This window comes from Platichthys flesus, chromosome 10 (assembly GCF_949316205.1).
Source record: "Platichthys flesus chromosome 10, fPlaFle2.1, whole genome shotgun sequence".
Taxonomy (NCBI): Eukaryota; Metazoa; Chordata; class Actinopteri; order Pleuronectiformes; family Pleuronectidae; genus Platichthys; species Platichthys flesus.
In genome coordinates, this window is record NC_084954.1 from 12,829,562 (window position 1) to 12,843,620 (window position 14,059).

At 44.3% G+C, this 14,059-nt stretch overlaps 1 protein-coding gene across 4 annotated transcripts in view; it reads left to right on the plus strand.

Moving 5' to 3' along the window:
• col12a1a (collagen, type XII, alpha 1a) overlaps positions 1 to 14,059 on the plus strand; it is a 57,171-nt gene that overhangs the window by 8,078 nt on the left and 35,034 nt on the right. For 3 of the 4 annotated variants that reach the window (XM_062397692.1, XM_062397693.1, XM_062397694.1), the window contains exons 8-21: positions 95 to 268; positions 384 to 674; positions 823 to 1,425; positions 2,175 to 2,453; positions 2,562 to 2,837; positions 2,938 to 3,210; positions 8,470 to 8,739; positions 10,196 to 10,462; positions 10,643 to 10,835; positions 10,930 to 11,054; positions 13,015 to 13,164; positions 13,247 to 13,366; positions 13,463 to 13,627; positions 13,732 to 13,878. In XM_062397692.1, coding sequence (XP_062253676.1) covers positions 95 to 268; positions 384 to 674; positions 823 to 1,425; positions 2,175 to 2,453; positions 2,562 to 2,837; positions 2,938 to 3,210; positions 8,470 to 8,739; positions 10,196 to 10,462; positions 10,643 to 10,835; positions 10,930 to 11,054; positions 13,015 to 13,164; positions 13,247 to 13,366; positions 13,463 to 13,627; positions 13,732 to 13,878 — 3,333 coding nt within the window. The remainder of the gene's footprint in view (positions 1 to 94; positions 269 to 383; positions 675 to 822; positions 1,426 to 2,174; positions 2,454 to 2,561; positions 2,838 to 2,937; positions 3,211 to 8,469; positions 8,740 to 10,195; positions 10,463 to 10,642; positions 10,836 to 10,929; positions 11,055 to 13,014; positions 13,165 to 13,246; positions 13,367 to 13,462; positions 13,628 to 13,731; positions 13,879 to 14,059) is intronic. The other variant, XM_062397695.1, reaches the window with a different exon arrangement.

The following is a 14,059-nucleotide window of genomic DNA, read 5'->3' on the forward strand; positions in this document are numbered from 1 at the left end:
CGTCAATGGTCCTCCACATCTGTATGCAGACGGTGAGATGAAAGTTGAATAAAAAGTAGGATGACATTGTTGCTCTTCACATTTTCCCACTCAGGTATCAAAGGAGCAGATGAGGATGAGCTCAGGGAAATTGCCTCCACACCTCACAACAAACATGTGTACAATGTTCCAAACTTTGACCTGATCCAAGATGTGCAGAAAAAGATCATCACAGAGGTGTGCTCCGGCGTTGATGACCAGCTCAGTGCAGCTGTCAGCGGAGAAGAAAGTGAGTCAAATGTACTTCATTAGACTTGTGTTATAATACATGCAGTTTTTCCATGTAATGCTCCTACTGTAGTTTTGAGCTTATCCAACAAAACATTTTGTCATCTTCCTCTCAGTGGTCGAGCCAGCCCTGAACCTTCAAGTCACAGAAATGGCGTCTAAGTCAATGAGAGTGACATGGGATCCCTCCATGGGTGAAATCACAGGTTACAAGCTCACCCTGCGGCCCATGTTACCTGGATTGAAACGGCAGGAACTGTACATAGGATCGACTCAGACATCCATCAACGTCCGTGACCTTTCCCCAGACACTGAGTATGAGATCAACTTGTATGCCCTAAAAGGTCTGACTCCCAGTGAACCCATCATGGCGATGGAAAAGACCCAACCTGTCAAGGTGTCAACAGGTAGGATGAAGTGGCTAGGCATGACATATCATCATTTCTTGACGATTCTTAGGTTAGCTTTACTTAAAGTACCTCACTCATCACCTCGTTTCATTATGAAAGCCATACAAAGCCTTTAATTAACCCGTGCTTTCTTCTATTTTTCAAGAGTGCTCACTGGGAGTGGATGTGCAGGCCGATGTGGTCCTTCTTGTTGATGGTTCATACAGTATTGGATTACAAAACTTTGCCAAAGTTCGTGGCTTCTTGGAAGTTCTGGTCAACTCCTTTGACATTGGCCCCAACAAGGTCCAGCTTAGCTTGGTCCAGTACAGTCGTGATCCACACACTGAGTTTGCCCTCAACACCCACCATCACATCAGCTCAGTTGTGAAAGCTGTGCGCGGCTTCCCCTACCGCGGAGGCTCCACTAACACTGGCAGGGCCATGAACTATGTCAGGGAGAAGATCTTTGTCCCTGCGCGCGGCGCGAGGGAAAATGTTCCCCGTATCATGGTCCTGATCACAGACGGAAAGTCATCAGACTCATTTAAGGATGCGGCCACCAACCTGAGGAATATTGATGTGGAGATCTTTGCCGTCGGTGTGAAAGATGCAGTGAGGTCTGAGTTGGAAGCCATTGCTAATCCCCCATCCCAATCTCACGTCTTTGAGGTGGAGGACTTCGATGCCTTCCAGAGGATTTCCAAAGAGTTGACTCAGTCCATCTGTCTGAGGATTGAACAGGAGCTACTCAACATCAAAAAGAGAAGTAAGAATGAGGATGGAAGCTCTTAACATTCTAAGTGTTTCCAGCCACATGATATGCCATTCACTTTTTGACATGTATTGTGGACGACTGCAATTTGATAAGTTTATTTGTAGCTCCATGTGGGTCCATGTTGTGTTTATTAGACACTGCACCATTATATGGTCTGTTTGTGGCGAAAAGCCAATGCAATCAAGAAAAAAGTAAAACACAGCATTATACAGTGCAAATTGCCTTCAGGCAAGGCACCAGCAAAATTAAATCAACTCCCCCCAGAAGTAAACATACCACAAAACCACATGCATGCTTTTGGAATGATGCTGTCACGCCAAAAAAAAAGCAGTGACTAGAACAACTTTTGTTGTTCTTTTTCTTTTTACTTGACCATTCTTATGATTCAGAAAACCCCTTCAGCTCTGAGAGAGAATTGAGCTGTGGTCCCACACAGTGGTAACATTTCCTAACACTGCATAATTTGCTTATTGAAGCTTGTAGTCTCAAAACACAGACCAATTACTGAGTGTACCATTCCATGCCCGATTATAAATCTTTTTTTAAACTTTGCCATCTGCAACAATACTTTGCTTTTTCCCCCCATTAATTAAAGCTAATGCCCATGCCCGAGGCAATGGAAAGAGAGGAAAAAATTATTATAATCAGCTCCAGTAGCTGAAATATGATCATGGTAGAGTGACTTGCACAAGATTAGGGTCCATACGCTGCATATTTCTCAAACAAGTTACATTTTTCAGATTTGCTTCCACCCAGAGATTTGGGTTTCTCTGAAATCACCTCCAGAAGCTTCCGTACTACTTGGATAGCCCCTACTACCAATGTCATGTCTTACCTGGTGCGTTTCCGTAAGGCTGAGGATGTCACTGGAGACTACATTTCCATGGCAGTGCCTGGTGACACCAACACAGTTGTTCTTCCCCACCTTTACCCTGTCACTGCCTACGAAGTCAACGTCTTTGCCCAGTATGAAAAAGGAGACAGTTTTCCTTTGACTGGCGAAGAGACCACTCTTGAAGGTAAGAAAGATGTACTCCGTTTCACCTGATACAGCTAAAATAATCAAAACAAGAACAATTTCAACCAAACAATTTAAATTTGCAACCGTAATATGATTTTCTTTTTAGAGCAAGGGACAGTACGAAATCTACGAGTTTCAGAAGAGACGACAAACAGTTTTAGGGTGTCTTGGATAAGTGCTCCGGGTTCAGTGATCAGGTACCGACTCACCTATGTTCCACTGAGTGGTGGTGGGGAGTCTCTTCAGGCACAGACCAATGGACCAGAGACAGCCATAGTCCTCCAGGAGCTTTTCCCCATCACCACCTACCGTGTGTCCGTGGCTGCTGAGTATGCCAATGGTGTAGGGGACGAGATGCAGGTCGATGGGACCACTAAGGAAGGTGAGTCAGATAAGCTTCTGGATTTTGAAAAAATTGTTTACATCATCTGCTAAACAGTCCTATGAAACTTGTGCCTGAATCTGTTTTGGTTTCCCCTCAGTCCGCGGCTCTCCTCGTGACCTCCGTGTTTTTAATGAAACCATATCTACAATGAGGCTGGCTTGGCAGGCTGCTCCAGGAAATGTCCTCCAGTATCGCATCGCCTTTAAACCTGCTGAGGGGGGAGAGAGGAAAGAGATATCTGTCAAAGGAGATATTACCCAGGCTATGCTGAAGAACCTCAAACCGGCCACTGAATATGAGCTGTTCGTCAGTGCTCGCTATTCCTCTGGTTTGGGCGATCCTCTCCTGGGCACAGGAACCACCTTAGAAGGTAAGGGAGAAAGTCACAGTTCTAAAGTCTAACTTGGAACCTTTGAAGCTTGATGTTTGACAAAAGTGTGAAGCATGCTTTATGGCTGTGGACTCAGTAAGTTGAACTTCTGAATAAAAAACAATTGTATTATTGTATAGCGATTCAGGCATGCATGCTTAGACAAACTTTGTCCTTGATTGGTATTTATGAGTTTAAGTGCTGCATAGTGTAAAACTGCTGAAATTAGGTCATTTGTCTGCCACTATGTCCGTTGAAGAATATAGTATCTGGTATTTCTCACGGGGGACTCCCTCAGATTTGCTTTGCGAGCCTGGTCAAGTATATGGGATGTTGTTATAAGGGAAAAGACAGGAATGAGGCACTTAATTTAATGTTTTTTGGCTGAGACTAGGTTAGGGTGGTTCCACTGCCCATGAAGGAAGAGAGGTGGAAATGGGTGGGGGATACTTGGAAACCTAGAGAACTTATGGAATAGCTTGGAACAGATGTCCATATGCCTGCCTACTAATGGCTTCACATCTTGGCCTGCTTGGCACATATGATTTGTAGTTTTACAGTGGTTTTTAAGAAATGTGATTTAATGATTATTAATGTAATTAATTGTCAACTCCACTTGTGGTTGCAAAAGCAGTACATTTTGTGTGAAATAAAAAGAGTTCACTTATGTGGGCAATTAATTATAATGGGGGAGTTTGACCCAATATAATCCGCCAGCCTCTGCATCTGAATCGGACTTCCCATTAAAATGGGGTAATTTTCTTCGTTTAAAGATAATGACTGCTGTCAGATAAGTCTAAAGAGGTAAAAACTCCAGTACATAAAACAACTTTATTGTTGGTCCCACACTTTGGCATGTGGCCTCACCAGGTCATCATGGTGAAATGTTTTTTGCTTGTGGCCCTTGTTATGGTACAGGTGACCCTGAAGACAACCACAAGCCGAAACACGTCAGTCTAACAAGTGGTTCTATTTACTGAACATGTCACTGGAGTTTTGACCTTTGCACACCTTTTTCTTCTTCTCACTGCACCTTGGAAGCAGGTGAAGTTGTGCCTGAAACCTCTACTCACATTCTATTCTCAATTAAAGTCTTCAAACTCTCAATCAATCTCAATTCATAAGCTTATATTTAACCAGGCTAGTTCCATCTGTCCTGTCAAAGAATATCAGGAACACAGTTTCAACAGTGAAACAAAAGAACAGACACACATATAGATTAATAACATCAACATTAGTTCCACTCTACTAGGATTTGAAGCTGAAAATCAGTCTGCATTAGGTGCCTAAAAGCAAAAAGCTTTCTTTCTCAATTCAGTTCCGACGTTGAGAACAACAAATCGCAAAATGTCAGCAGAGCAGGGTTTATGACATCTGTAATTTCATTTTAAAAGAGAAGATAAACTGGAATTAAGGGATTTATATTCTTGGTTCTTCGAACATTTTGTGATTTGTTGTTCCCCAAATCTGTCCACTCCACTAGCCAGTGAATCCAAAGGCAACAAGGACAGCTTAAGCTCTGAGGTTATTAGTTATGACCGCTCCATTGTCATGTCTTAAAAATCGGTCAGTTCCTGTGTTTTATTCATCTTTTTGTGCGCCAAGATAAAAAACGGCACAGTTACAGTCTTAGCTCGCCTTGAATTGGACTCCCTTCTGAAAGCAGTTTGAAGTCACAGACCCATCCAAAGATTTTCTCTTCATCATAATGTGTGTTGAGTAGAATGAGTAGAGACAGTGTGTTCCTATTCAACAACGATATATTGCAGACCACATGGACCTGTGCTCTAGGTTGCATAATAACACATATTGGCTTGTACTGGGTACTCAAGAAATATACTAAATTTCTACTCACAAGCAGTACAATGGATCTTTGTCTACATTTTGATGAGTGGATGAGTCTGAAAGAAAGGGATTTTCTTTTCCCACGTTGACCAAATGGCTTTGGTTTGATTATACAGTAAATTTCCGCTGGTCATTTCTGTGCTGTCATCGGCAACAACACCCCCGCAGGAAAAAAGCAGCTCCATGACAAAGCACTTGGTTTAGCCAGCTCTGTCAATCTGTCATGACATCAGCAGGCCTCAACAGTGATCTCATTGTTTTGAGTGCCAATCATGTTGAGTTCCCCCCCTGTGAAGTTCATGTAGGCGAGAACCAGGAGACAGGGGTTCACACAAAGCCATCCGTTGTGGCTATGACGGTGGATGGTCGCCAGTCCAGAAGCACTGAGTGGGACAGAATTAAAACATCCTGAAATGACTCAGAAGGAGGACAGAGAAGGTGTTATGGGGAATGCTTGGATGGACGTCCCAATATTATACACAAACATGGCCAAAGTTATTTGCTTAGGAAGAAGCCGTTCTATCTGACATGTGGCAGATGTTACCTATGAGGACCTTGAAAAGGCGTGTGAGCTGTCTGTCTGGTCTTGGGGGAGAGCTGTCTGGTTGTCTTCCTCCAGGGTGGGGCAGAGGACAGGCAGAGGCAGAGAGAGGGTGAGGAAAAAAAAAGGCTTTTTAGAAATGTGAACCGGGTTGCCTCAGGGTGGCTTTGTGAGTGAAGCTCAGCCCATAAACCGAGAGGTCACATGTTCAAACCCCCGAAGGAGTCATTGTACCCATCTCTCTAATAACGAATTACTTAAATTGCACTGCAAATGTTTTCCCATGTGCCTATGGCATAACATCATAACTCGCTGAGCAACACAACACAACACCAGGTGAAAACGTCACATCTTGCTTTGATTTCCTCTCAAAGTGATGTCTTTTCAAACTTTTAAGCTGTGCCAGGTTACCTTAGTGCTACTGCCAGACTCCCTTTTTCTCCTTTGCTCTGAAGGTCTTTTGAGGTAAAAAGCCAGAGATGGGCAACCTTGGCACAGAGACACTGAAGGCTTCATTTTTGTGGCTCAGACGTACAGTATTAGAACCAAGAGCAATACAATATGGGAAAACTGAAGTGGGATGCCAGTGCTGAGATGGCAGTTTGAGGGAACAGTCCATTTCCCGCAGTGATTTTGGGGTTTACAGAATAAAGCCTGAATAATGAGCCAGGGTAAACCTCAGTTTTTAAATTCAGCTTTTTCATACTGAGATCCAAATAACTCCTGAGTCTATTTAAAAAAATGTGGATATTGCTGGGAAGCTAGTACCTGCAGTTTATTCTGTCTGCTCACACTGATGTTACTTAACATGTGCAGTCATTTCTACTTTCAAGCTTTAGGCGTCTTCGGCTGCAGATCCGTAGGTTATGTCAGCACATGCTGAGCACTAAATCTCCTTGATGATTTTCAGTTGTGTCATATGTGGTTTTCTAGAGACATGGGCGAGGCTTTCGTGTGAATTTGTGATCAGGCCTTGTCCAAGGTCTTAATTTGAGAGTGGCCTTCTCCTTGAAGGGCGGGATGCAGTTAGAGGGGCCTTGAGGAATAAACTTAGACAAGGAGACTCAGCATTTTTATTTATGCATCTTCATTATGTACATACTACATGGGGGCAGCACGGTAGTTAACACTGTTGCCTCAAAGCAAGAAGGCTCAAGGTGCAGCCGGGATCTTCTTTGTGGAGCTTGTTTGTTCTCCCTGTGGAGTTTCCGGCTTCCTCCCACAATCCAAAGCATTGCAGCTGGGGGGTTAGGTTCATTTTAGACTCTATATTGAATTAGGGTATTAATGTGAGTGTGAAAGTTGTTTGCACTGTGATACGCTGGCGGCCTGTCCAGGTAGTACACCGCCTCTTCAAGGTCTGCTGGGATTGGGTTCAGCTCCCCCCGCGACCCTCAAAGGATAAGAGGCATAGACAACGGGAGGATAAATATACTACATGCAAGCGTTTGTCTGCAGGTATCGATGAAAAGGGAGCCACTGCTTGCAGGAGTCCTTTTCTTTTGCTCCTTTTGTCCTTGGTTCACACACTCGTTGTAAAAGTCAGTCAAGTTCATCCTGTGCAGTTGGCAGTTAGAACCTTTTAGAAAGAATGATCTGGGTATTTATTAGTGGTCTTCACTGTTTTCATGGTGCTCCAATATCTGGAACTCTTCATCAGTCTGATTTCGTGGCCATCACTCTTCCTATCTGGCCTTTGCTCTGAAGGATCAGTATGCTCTGCTTGGCCGACTGCTGCTCTGTTTTCTGTTCAGATCCGTTTCCAGTTCCTCTGTGATGGACCGATGCTGATGCGGACTCACAGGGTGACAGATGGATACAGTGGCTGCCTTTTGTGCTCAGGGTTCTCTTAAATTTTCCGAATGACCATCTGTGGGACTCCGAAGATTTGTGGTGCATCTAATTTTCTGCATTTGGCTTTCAAAAAATGAAAGAAATCATCCTTATATCTGTCAAACCTCAGTCTGATGAATGGGGCTTGACAGAGACCACCCAGCGGAGCAGCCTCGCTCAGCCTGTGATTATTTTGTCATTAGGTGCTGGCATGTAGGGCCTGAGGTCCTTGAGCGAGGATCACGATCTCAGTGGTTGTGTAGCAGGAAACGTGCGGCGAGGCCCATCCTCCTGTGGTGGATGTAGCTCCTCTATATGGCAGCCAGACGGTTGGGAATCCATCTCAACATGGGCCTGCCTCTCAGCCAAGCATGTGCTGGCTGCTCAATACGAAACACCACCGCAAAATCCCCCTCCACCCTATTTTTATGCCTGTCTCCTTTCATGACGATCTCTTAGGAAAAGTGAGCGAAGGAGGGAAAGGAAAGAGGGAGCACACCATCTGCATTTGTAGCAATCCATTTTATTTCCGTGGCTCTGGTTTCCTCTGTTTCAATGGAAAAATAAAGTGCTACTGGGAGAGGTGCTGGAGTTGAAATGGGATTTGTGATTGGTTTTGCAGACATTTTTCCAGCGCCCTCTTATTAAGATAGGAGAGAATCAGGTTGTTCAAACAGATCCTGAGAGGTTACGGATGAGTAGCTGTTGGTGGCTTATCGCTGGGGCTCGTTCCATTGCCCTCCTTTATGTCACACACCCTTCCTCCAATCTACATTTCTATATCTGCATTATCTATCATTATAAATCAACCCCACCTGGATAAAGCCCTCACTGAGCTGAAGAAGGGTTGGGGTATTTTTTGGTAGTTCGGCGCTAACACCACCATCTTAGTTCAATTATTATTCATCGCAAATCCTGAGAAATTTGTTAAGGGCTACTAGATAAAACCTGCAGCACTACCAACTTTCCTTATCCAGTTGGCAAAGGTGTATTTAATACCCGTACCTCTGCTAATGTTTTTCCGTTCCATTCATCAACAGAGCTCGGTTCACCCAGAGACTTGGTGACCAAAGACGTCACAGACACCAGTTTTGCCACATCTTGGGTGGCGGCTCCCGGCAACGTTCGTCATTACCGGATCAGGTGGAAGTCTCTGTTCACCGAGGAGGCCGGGGAGAAGACAATAGCAGGAGACACCACCGCCACAGTTCTGGACAGCCTCACCCCGGAGACACGCTATCAGGTGTCCGTGTTTGCTGGATATGGCCACGGAGAGGGCCAGCCCCTGGCCGGAGAGGAAACCACTGATGGTAAGTCACTTAAGCTGCTGGAGCTCCTGCACCATAAACTGACTCTTTCACTTAATCGTCCCATTTTCATCTTTTCCCACAGCCCACATCTGCCTCGTGTCTTTTTTAGCAGTCTCTTTCTGAAGCGCCGCCTTCCTTGTTTCACCTCTCATTTTCTGAAAGTCTCATTATGAAAATGTGAAGTCTGTGACCCTAAAAGCCAATAAAGACCTCAATATCCACAAAGGGACAGCTAAACAGATTTTCATGTGTAACTGTCGCAGTAATCTTTTTTCAAGCCAAGAGTCCAGGTCTAGACATTCTTGTCATTAACACTTCTTGTACCTTAAGGTTTTATTTGTCTGTTCCACTCACAAATGGACTTTAGAAGGTCATCAGCGAAGAATCTGGGGGAATGACGCAGATTAAAGAGTTCTTCATGAAATTCTATTTAGCTGGAGGAGACATTTCTGGCTTTTATGTACATCCGTCAGAGACACATACCTTGGCTGAGTCATCAAGTCGTTAGAGACTTTGCGTGGACATCTTTAAAATTGTGCATGTGTATGTCCAGAGGTGATGTAATGGCCAGCACACCTGCACCCTGTTTTCCTGGGATATGCAGCACAGATAGACGTCAGCCTCTCCCCCTTGTTAGACTGAACTTGTGCTTGGATGAGAAAAGCACATTTAGCGGAAACTCTCCACATTTGGGCAGCGATATTGTCCACCACTTAGTGAGATGGAATGTGGTCAAGGAAAAAAAAAAATGATTTCCAACCATCGTTAGTGTTTATTGACTCTGGCAAACGAGAAAGGTGGCAAACACACCGCACACAACCCCTAGGCGGCTTAGGCTTAAATGTTCACTCTGTTCATTCCTTCCGTCACTCTGAGCCCACTATCTGTGGCTCTCTCTTTTCATGTGCTCTTCACAGATCACAGGTCTCTGGGGACCCAGCCACACACGGCAAACTTTGATGCGCTGCTTTTTTCCGTTAATAAAAATGAATGCTCAGAATATTTTCCTTTACTCGTTTTGAATCCTTTGACGATTCCCACTTGCCCTCCCTGCTCCAAAAATAAAATTGTGAAAACACTGTAGACACACAATGGAAAAAAGGAAACTATGGAGTTTGCTTAAATTCACAGGGCATCTACGTCTGGCTCCCAAAAGCCACCAACTAAACACAATCAATCACGTCAATTTTGGCCTGTTTAATGTATCCCTCTGAAAATCTGAAATATTTGTGTTCACACGCATGTGGAAACTGAGCAGATATCCAGATGAAAGACTGTGTTGTAGCCAAGCGTGTTACTGTTTAGTTTAATTACCAGCCGGAAAGCCATGCTGCTTATATTTCCAAAGGTATATTGGAAATACATTCAGCACATATTCCCATCTGAAAGAGGCCCAAAGTCCACATTTTCCCTTTCCGCTTTAACCTTCATTCCCCCCATCCCCTCTTCTATGCAGTCTCCGCTGCCGGCAGAGTGATTGTAGTCTCAGAGGAGACCGAGAAGAGCATGAAAGTGACGTGGCAGGCGGCACCTGGAAATGTGCTCAACTACCGTGTTACCTACAAGCCCCAGGTTGGAGGGCGCCAGCTTGCAGCTAAGGTGCAAGGTGGCACAACCACCACCGTGCTGCGACGCCTTACTCCCCTAACCACATACGACATCACTGTTCAGCCCGTCTACCGTTTCGGAGAGGGCCGAGCGAGGCAAGGAGAGGGAACAACACGTACGTCTGTCAATCATCAACACAATGTTTCTCTGTCTATTGTCTCAATACTGTTGTCATCCCAATCATAACCGTCTCATACTTAAAGACAATATTAAAGTACATATTAGTATTTACTTTATTTTCGAATATTCTTTGTGCTCATTAAGTCATTCAACTAAGCCATCCTCTTCTCTCTAGTGTCACCATACAAAGGTCCTAGGAACCTCCAAACGTCTGAGCCTTCCAAGACCAGCTTCCGTGTCACCTGGGATCACGCTCCCGGCGACGTTAAGGGCTACAAGGTCATTTTCCACCCTGCCGGGGAGGACATTGACCTGGGAGAACTCCAGGTCGGCCCCTATGACAATACTGTGGTTCTGGAAGAGCTCAGGTTGGTCCTCATTTTCATTCTCTTCGTATTTTAAGCTTCAAAGAATGTTTTCTGGTATATCAAGTAAAACGTATTGTTTTTTTGGGGTCTGCAGAGCTGGTACCAAATACACAGTGAATGTGTTTGGTATGTTTGATGGAGGAGAGAGCATGCCGTTGGCTGGGGAGGAAAAAACCACTCTCAGTGACGCACCCGACCCTCCACCTTATGTGGCAACAGGTGAAGTTATCCAATGTTCATCAATACCTACATTCACATGATAAACAGAAAACAATGTTTTATCCTCAAACCAACAAGAACATGAACAGCTGCAATTTCTTCAGTCTTTGTTCTGCTGTTAGTTATTCAACTGCCATGCCTGTCGTTACCATTAAGGTAGTGTTCCCCCCGTCTGAATCACGTTGTAAATGATTGCTTTGGAAAAATGCTCTCTATAGACATGCCCCATAAAAGCTGAGGAGTTTCTCTGAATACTTTTCCTCCAAGCTTTTTGTCTCACGAAATAACAGATGTAATGGCAATTCCACGTGTCTGCCCCTCTGGTCCGTCCGCGCTGTGTCAATTTGGGCTTCCGCTTTTTATTTCCAGTCCAACAGCAGCCAGTGTAGAATCAAGCCATACGCGTATAATCTGTTTGCAGTAATAAAAGGTTTTCCTACTTAGTGAGTCTGTGCAGTCAGTACAAGAGGAGTAAAATGGTTGTGATTGCATGGGAGGATCTGGAAAAGGTCAGCTCGACCGCTGCAGCTGCAGGCCTGGTCTTAATAGGGAGGCAGATGCATATTCAATAACGTGCAAAAAATAAAAAGGGTGAGAAAATCCCAGTCTTCTTCCTGTACTCTCTATTGGCTACAGGTCAGTTGTCTGACGGTTTAGTTAAGATAAGTTCTTTGTCCTAATTTATACATTCCAAATTTCACTAGTCCAGTTTCCGTTCTAAACCTTCTGTTTGGATTAGGCTGCTTGACCTGTTGTTACGCTGGTTGCAGCTCTCTTTCTTAAAGTGTAAAAGTGACGTTCAGCAATTGAGCCGCGGCAAGTAAGGACTCAGTCTACTGACCCCGAAGCTACTTCACTGCAGCTGGACAAATAGCTGTTCACCTCTTTGTTCAGAGGTCGGTGAAGCTCGACTCAGTACAGATCACGTAACTCGAGAATCAGTTGGTGCTGGTGTTGTCGAGAACGAGCTGTTGTCATGATTGACAAAGTCTCTTAGGTTGCTACAGAGTGCTGGTGGCGTTTTTATTCAAAGTAAATTAATATTGAACACGTCACATGGCCAAATCGCATAATATTTGACATTGCTCTTCCTTGGGTCCTTAACACTACACGTATAAAGTGTGAAGCTGATAAGATGAAAACTTCTAGGGATATGAGAGCCACATTCAGACTGACAGAGTCAGTCTGGAATTAATAGATTGATCAGAAAGTCCTTTTTTCCAGACATTGTAACTTTTGTGTTTTTTTTAAATTGTAATCTAAACCAATGTACCTGTGCATGCTCTCTCTGTCTCTGCAAACTTGACAGCTCGCTCTCTTACACAGAGAATGTTTTGGGGATTTTCTGTGTGAGCAAACCAATGTGTAAATCATATAAACAACCTGTTTTCAGTTGCAGACAGTGGCAGTTAGTGCAACATCTGCCTATCCCTGTTGCACATCTGCAGCTGTCTTTTAGGTGCCGAGGATCAGATGACTTCCATGTCGCCACCCAGCTGTGCGTTGGAATATTTCCCTGCAGCTCTGGAGAACACACTCATTCACTCTCCAGTGGAGGCCCCTTTGATAAGTCATGGGCGTATTATTCCTAATCTGCCCTAAGGGATGAACTCATGGATCCAAGAGAAAGAAATTCCGTCTCCACACGCCACAAGACAAGAAGATAATAATCAAGACACCTGGAAAAAAGTTATCTGATATGAATTCCTCTGTGAAGGAGAATATTAGTTCATAATGATTTAGTGCTCATTTCTGGAGATGTGTGTTTAGGATTGTAGAAATATTTCTGATGTCCTTGAACTTTTTGATGTTATGAACTTTTCTTTTACTCTTTCCTTTTACTCTCACATTTCTTTGAACACCTTCCACACCACTGTTATTCAGACTACACATGATAGTTGAACTGCTGTACATCTTTCCCCTCCGTCACATGATGACACATTCCCTTCTGCCCGTTCAGATGTGAGGTGTAAGACCAATGCACAGGCCGACATTGTGCTGCTGGTGGATGGTTCATGGAGCATTGGACGTCTCAACTTCAAGACCATTCGGGCCTTCATTGCCCGTATGGTGGGAGTCTTTGACATCAGCCCAGAGAGGGTCCAAATTGGTGGGTGTATCTGTCAACCGCTTACCACCAATAATATGAAAATTATCTTTTTGAGTTGGTGTAACAGGTGTTGTGTCTACAGGTCTCGCTCAGTACAGTGGAGACCCCAAGACTGAATGGCACTTGGATGCTCACAGAACTCGGGACTCCCTCCTGGAAGCTGTGGCTAACCTGCCCTACAAAGGCGGAAACACCTTGACTGGTACTTCAATCTATTAAGTTCTAAATTAGGCAGCACCACAGCTTCTCTGTCTCACTTTGAAATTAGCGTGATGAGAGCATGTTGTCTCCATTGCAGGTATGGCTTTGAACTACATCCTCCAGAACAATTTTAAAGAGAACGTCGGGATGCGACCCAACGCTCGAAAGATCGGCGTGTTGATCACTGATGGCAAATCCCAGGACGACGTCATCGTCAACTCTCAGAACCTGCGTGACGAATCCATTGAGCTGTATGCAGTCGGTAATGAAAATTCAGACCTCTTTATTTGCAGATTCATTATATGATCTAAGATTTCCAACTGTGTCAAGATACTAATGGCTATCGACCTTATCATTGCGGTTTAGGTGTGAAGAATGCTGATGAGAATGAGCTGAGGTCAATTGCCACTGATCCGGATGAAATTCACATGTACAACGTGGCTGACTTCTCCTTCCTGTTGGACATCGTGGACAATCTTACAGACAACCTCTGTAACAGTGTCAAGGGACCAGGTATGGATGAATTTAAATAGTGAATAATATCAATCATTTCACACTGGAATCGTCAACGCCAACTGCTCTGCTCCCAGACAGTTTGAGATGCAGTGTAAACGTAGAGTAGATCATCCCAAACCCACAGACAATTTAATGTCTGGCCCACCATGGAAGGCACCTCTAAAAGCTCAGAGCCAGC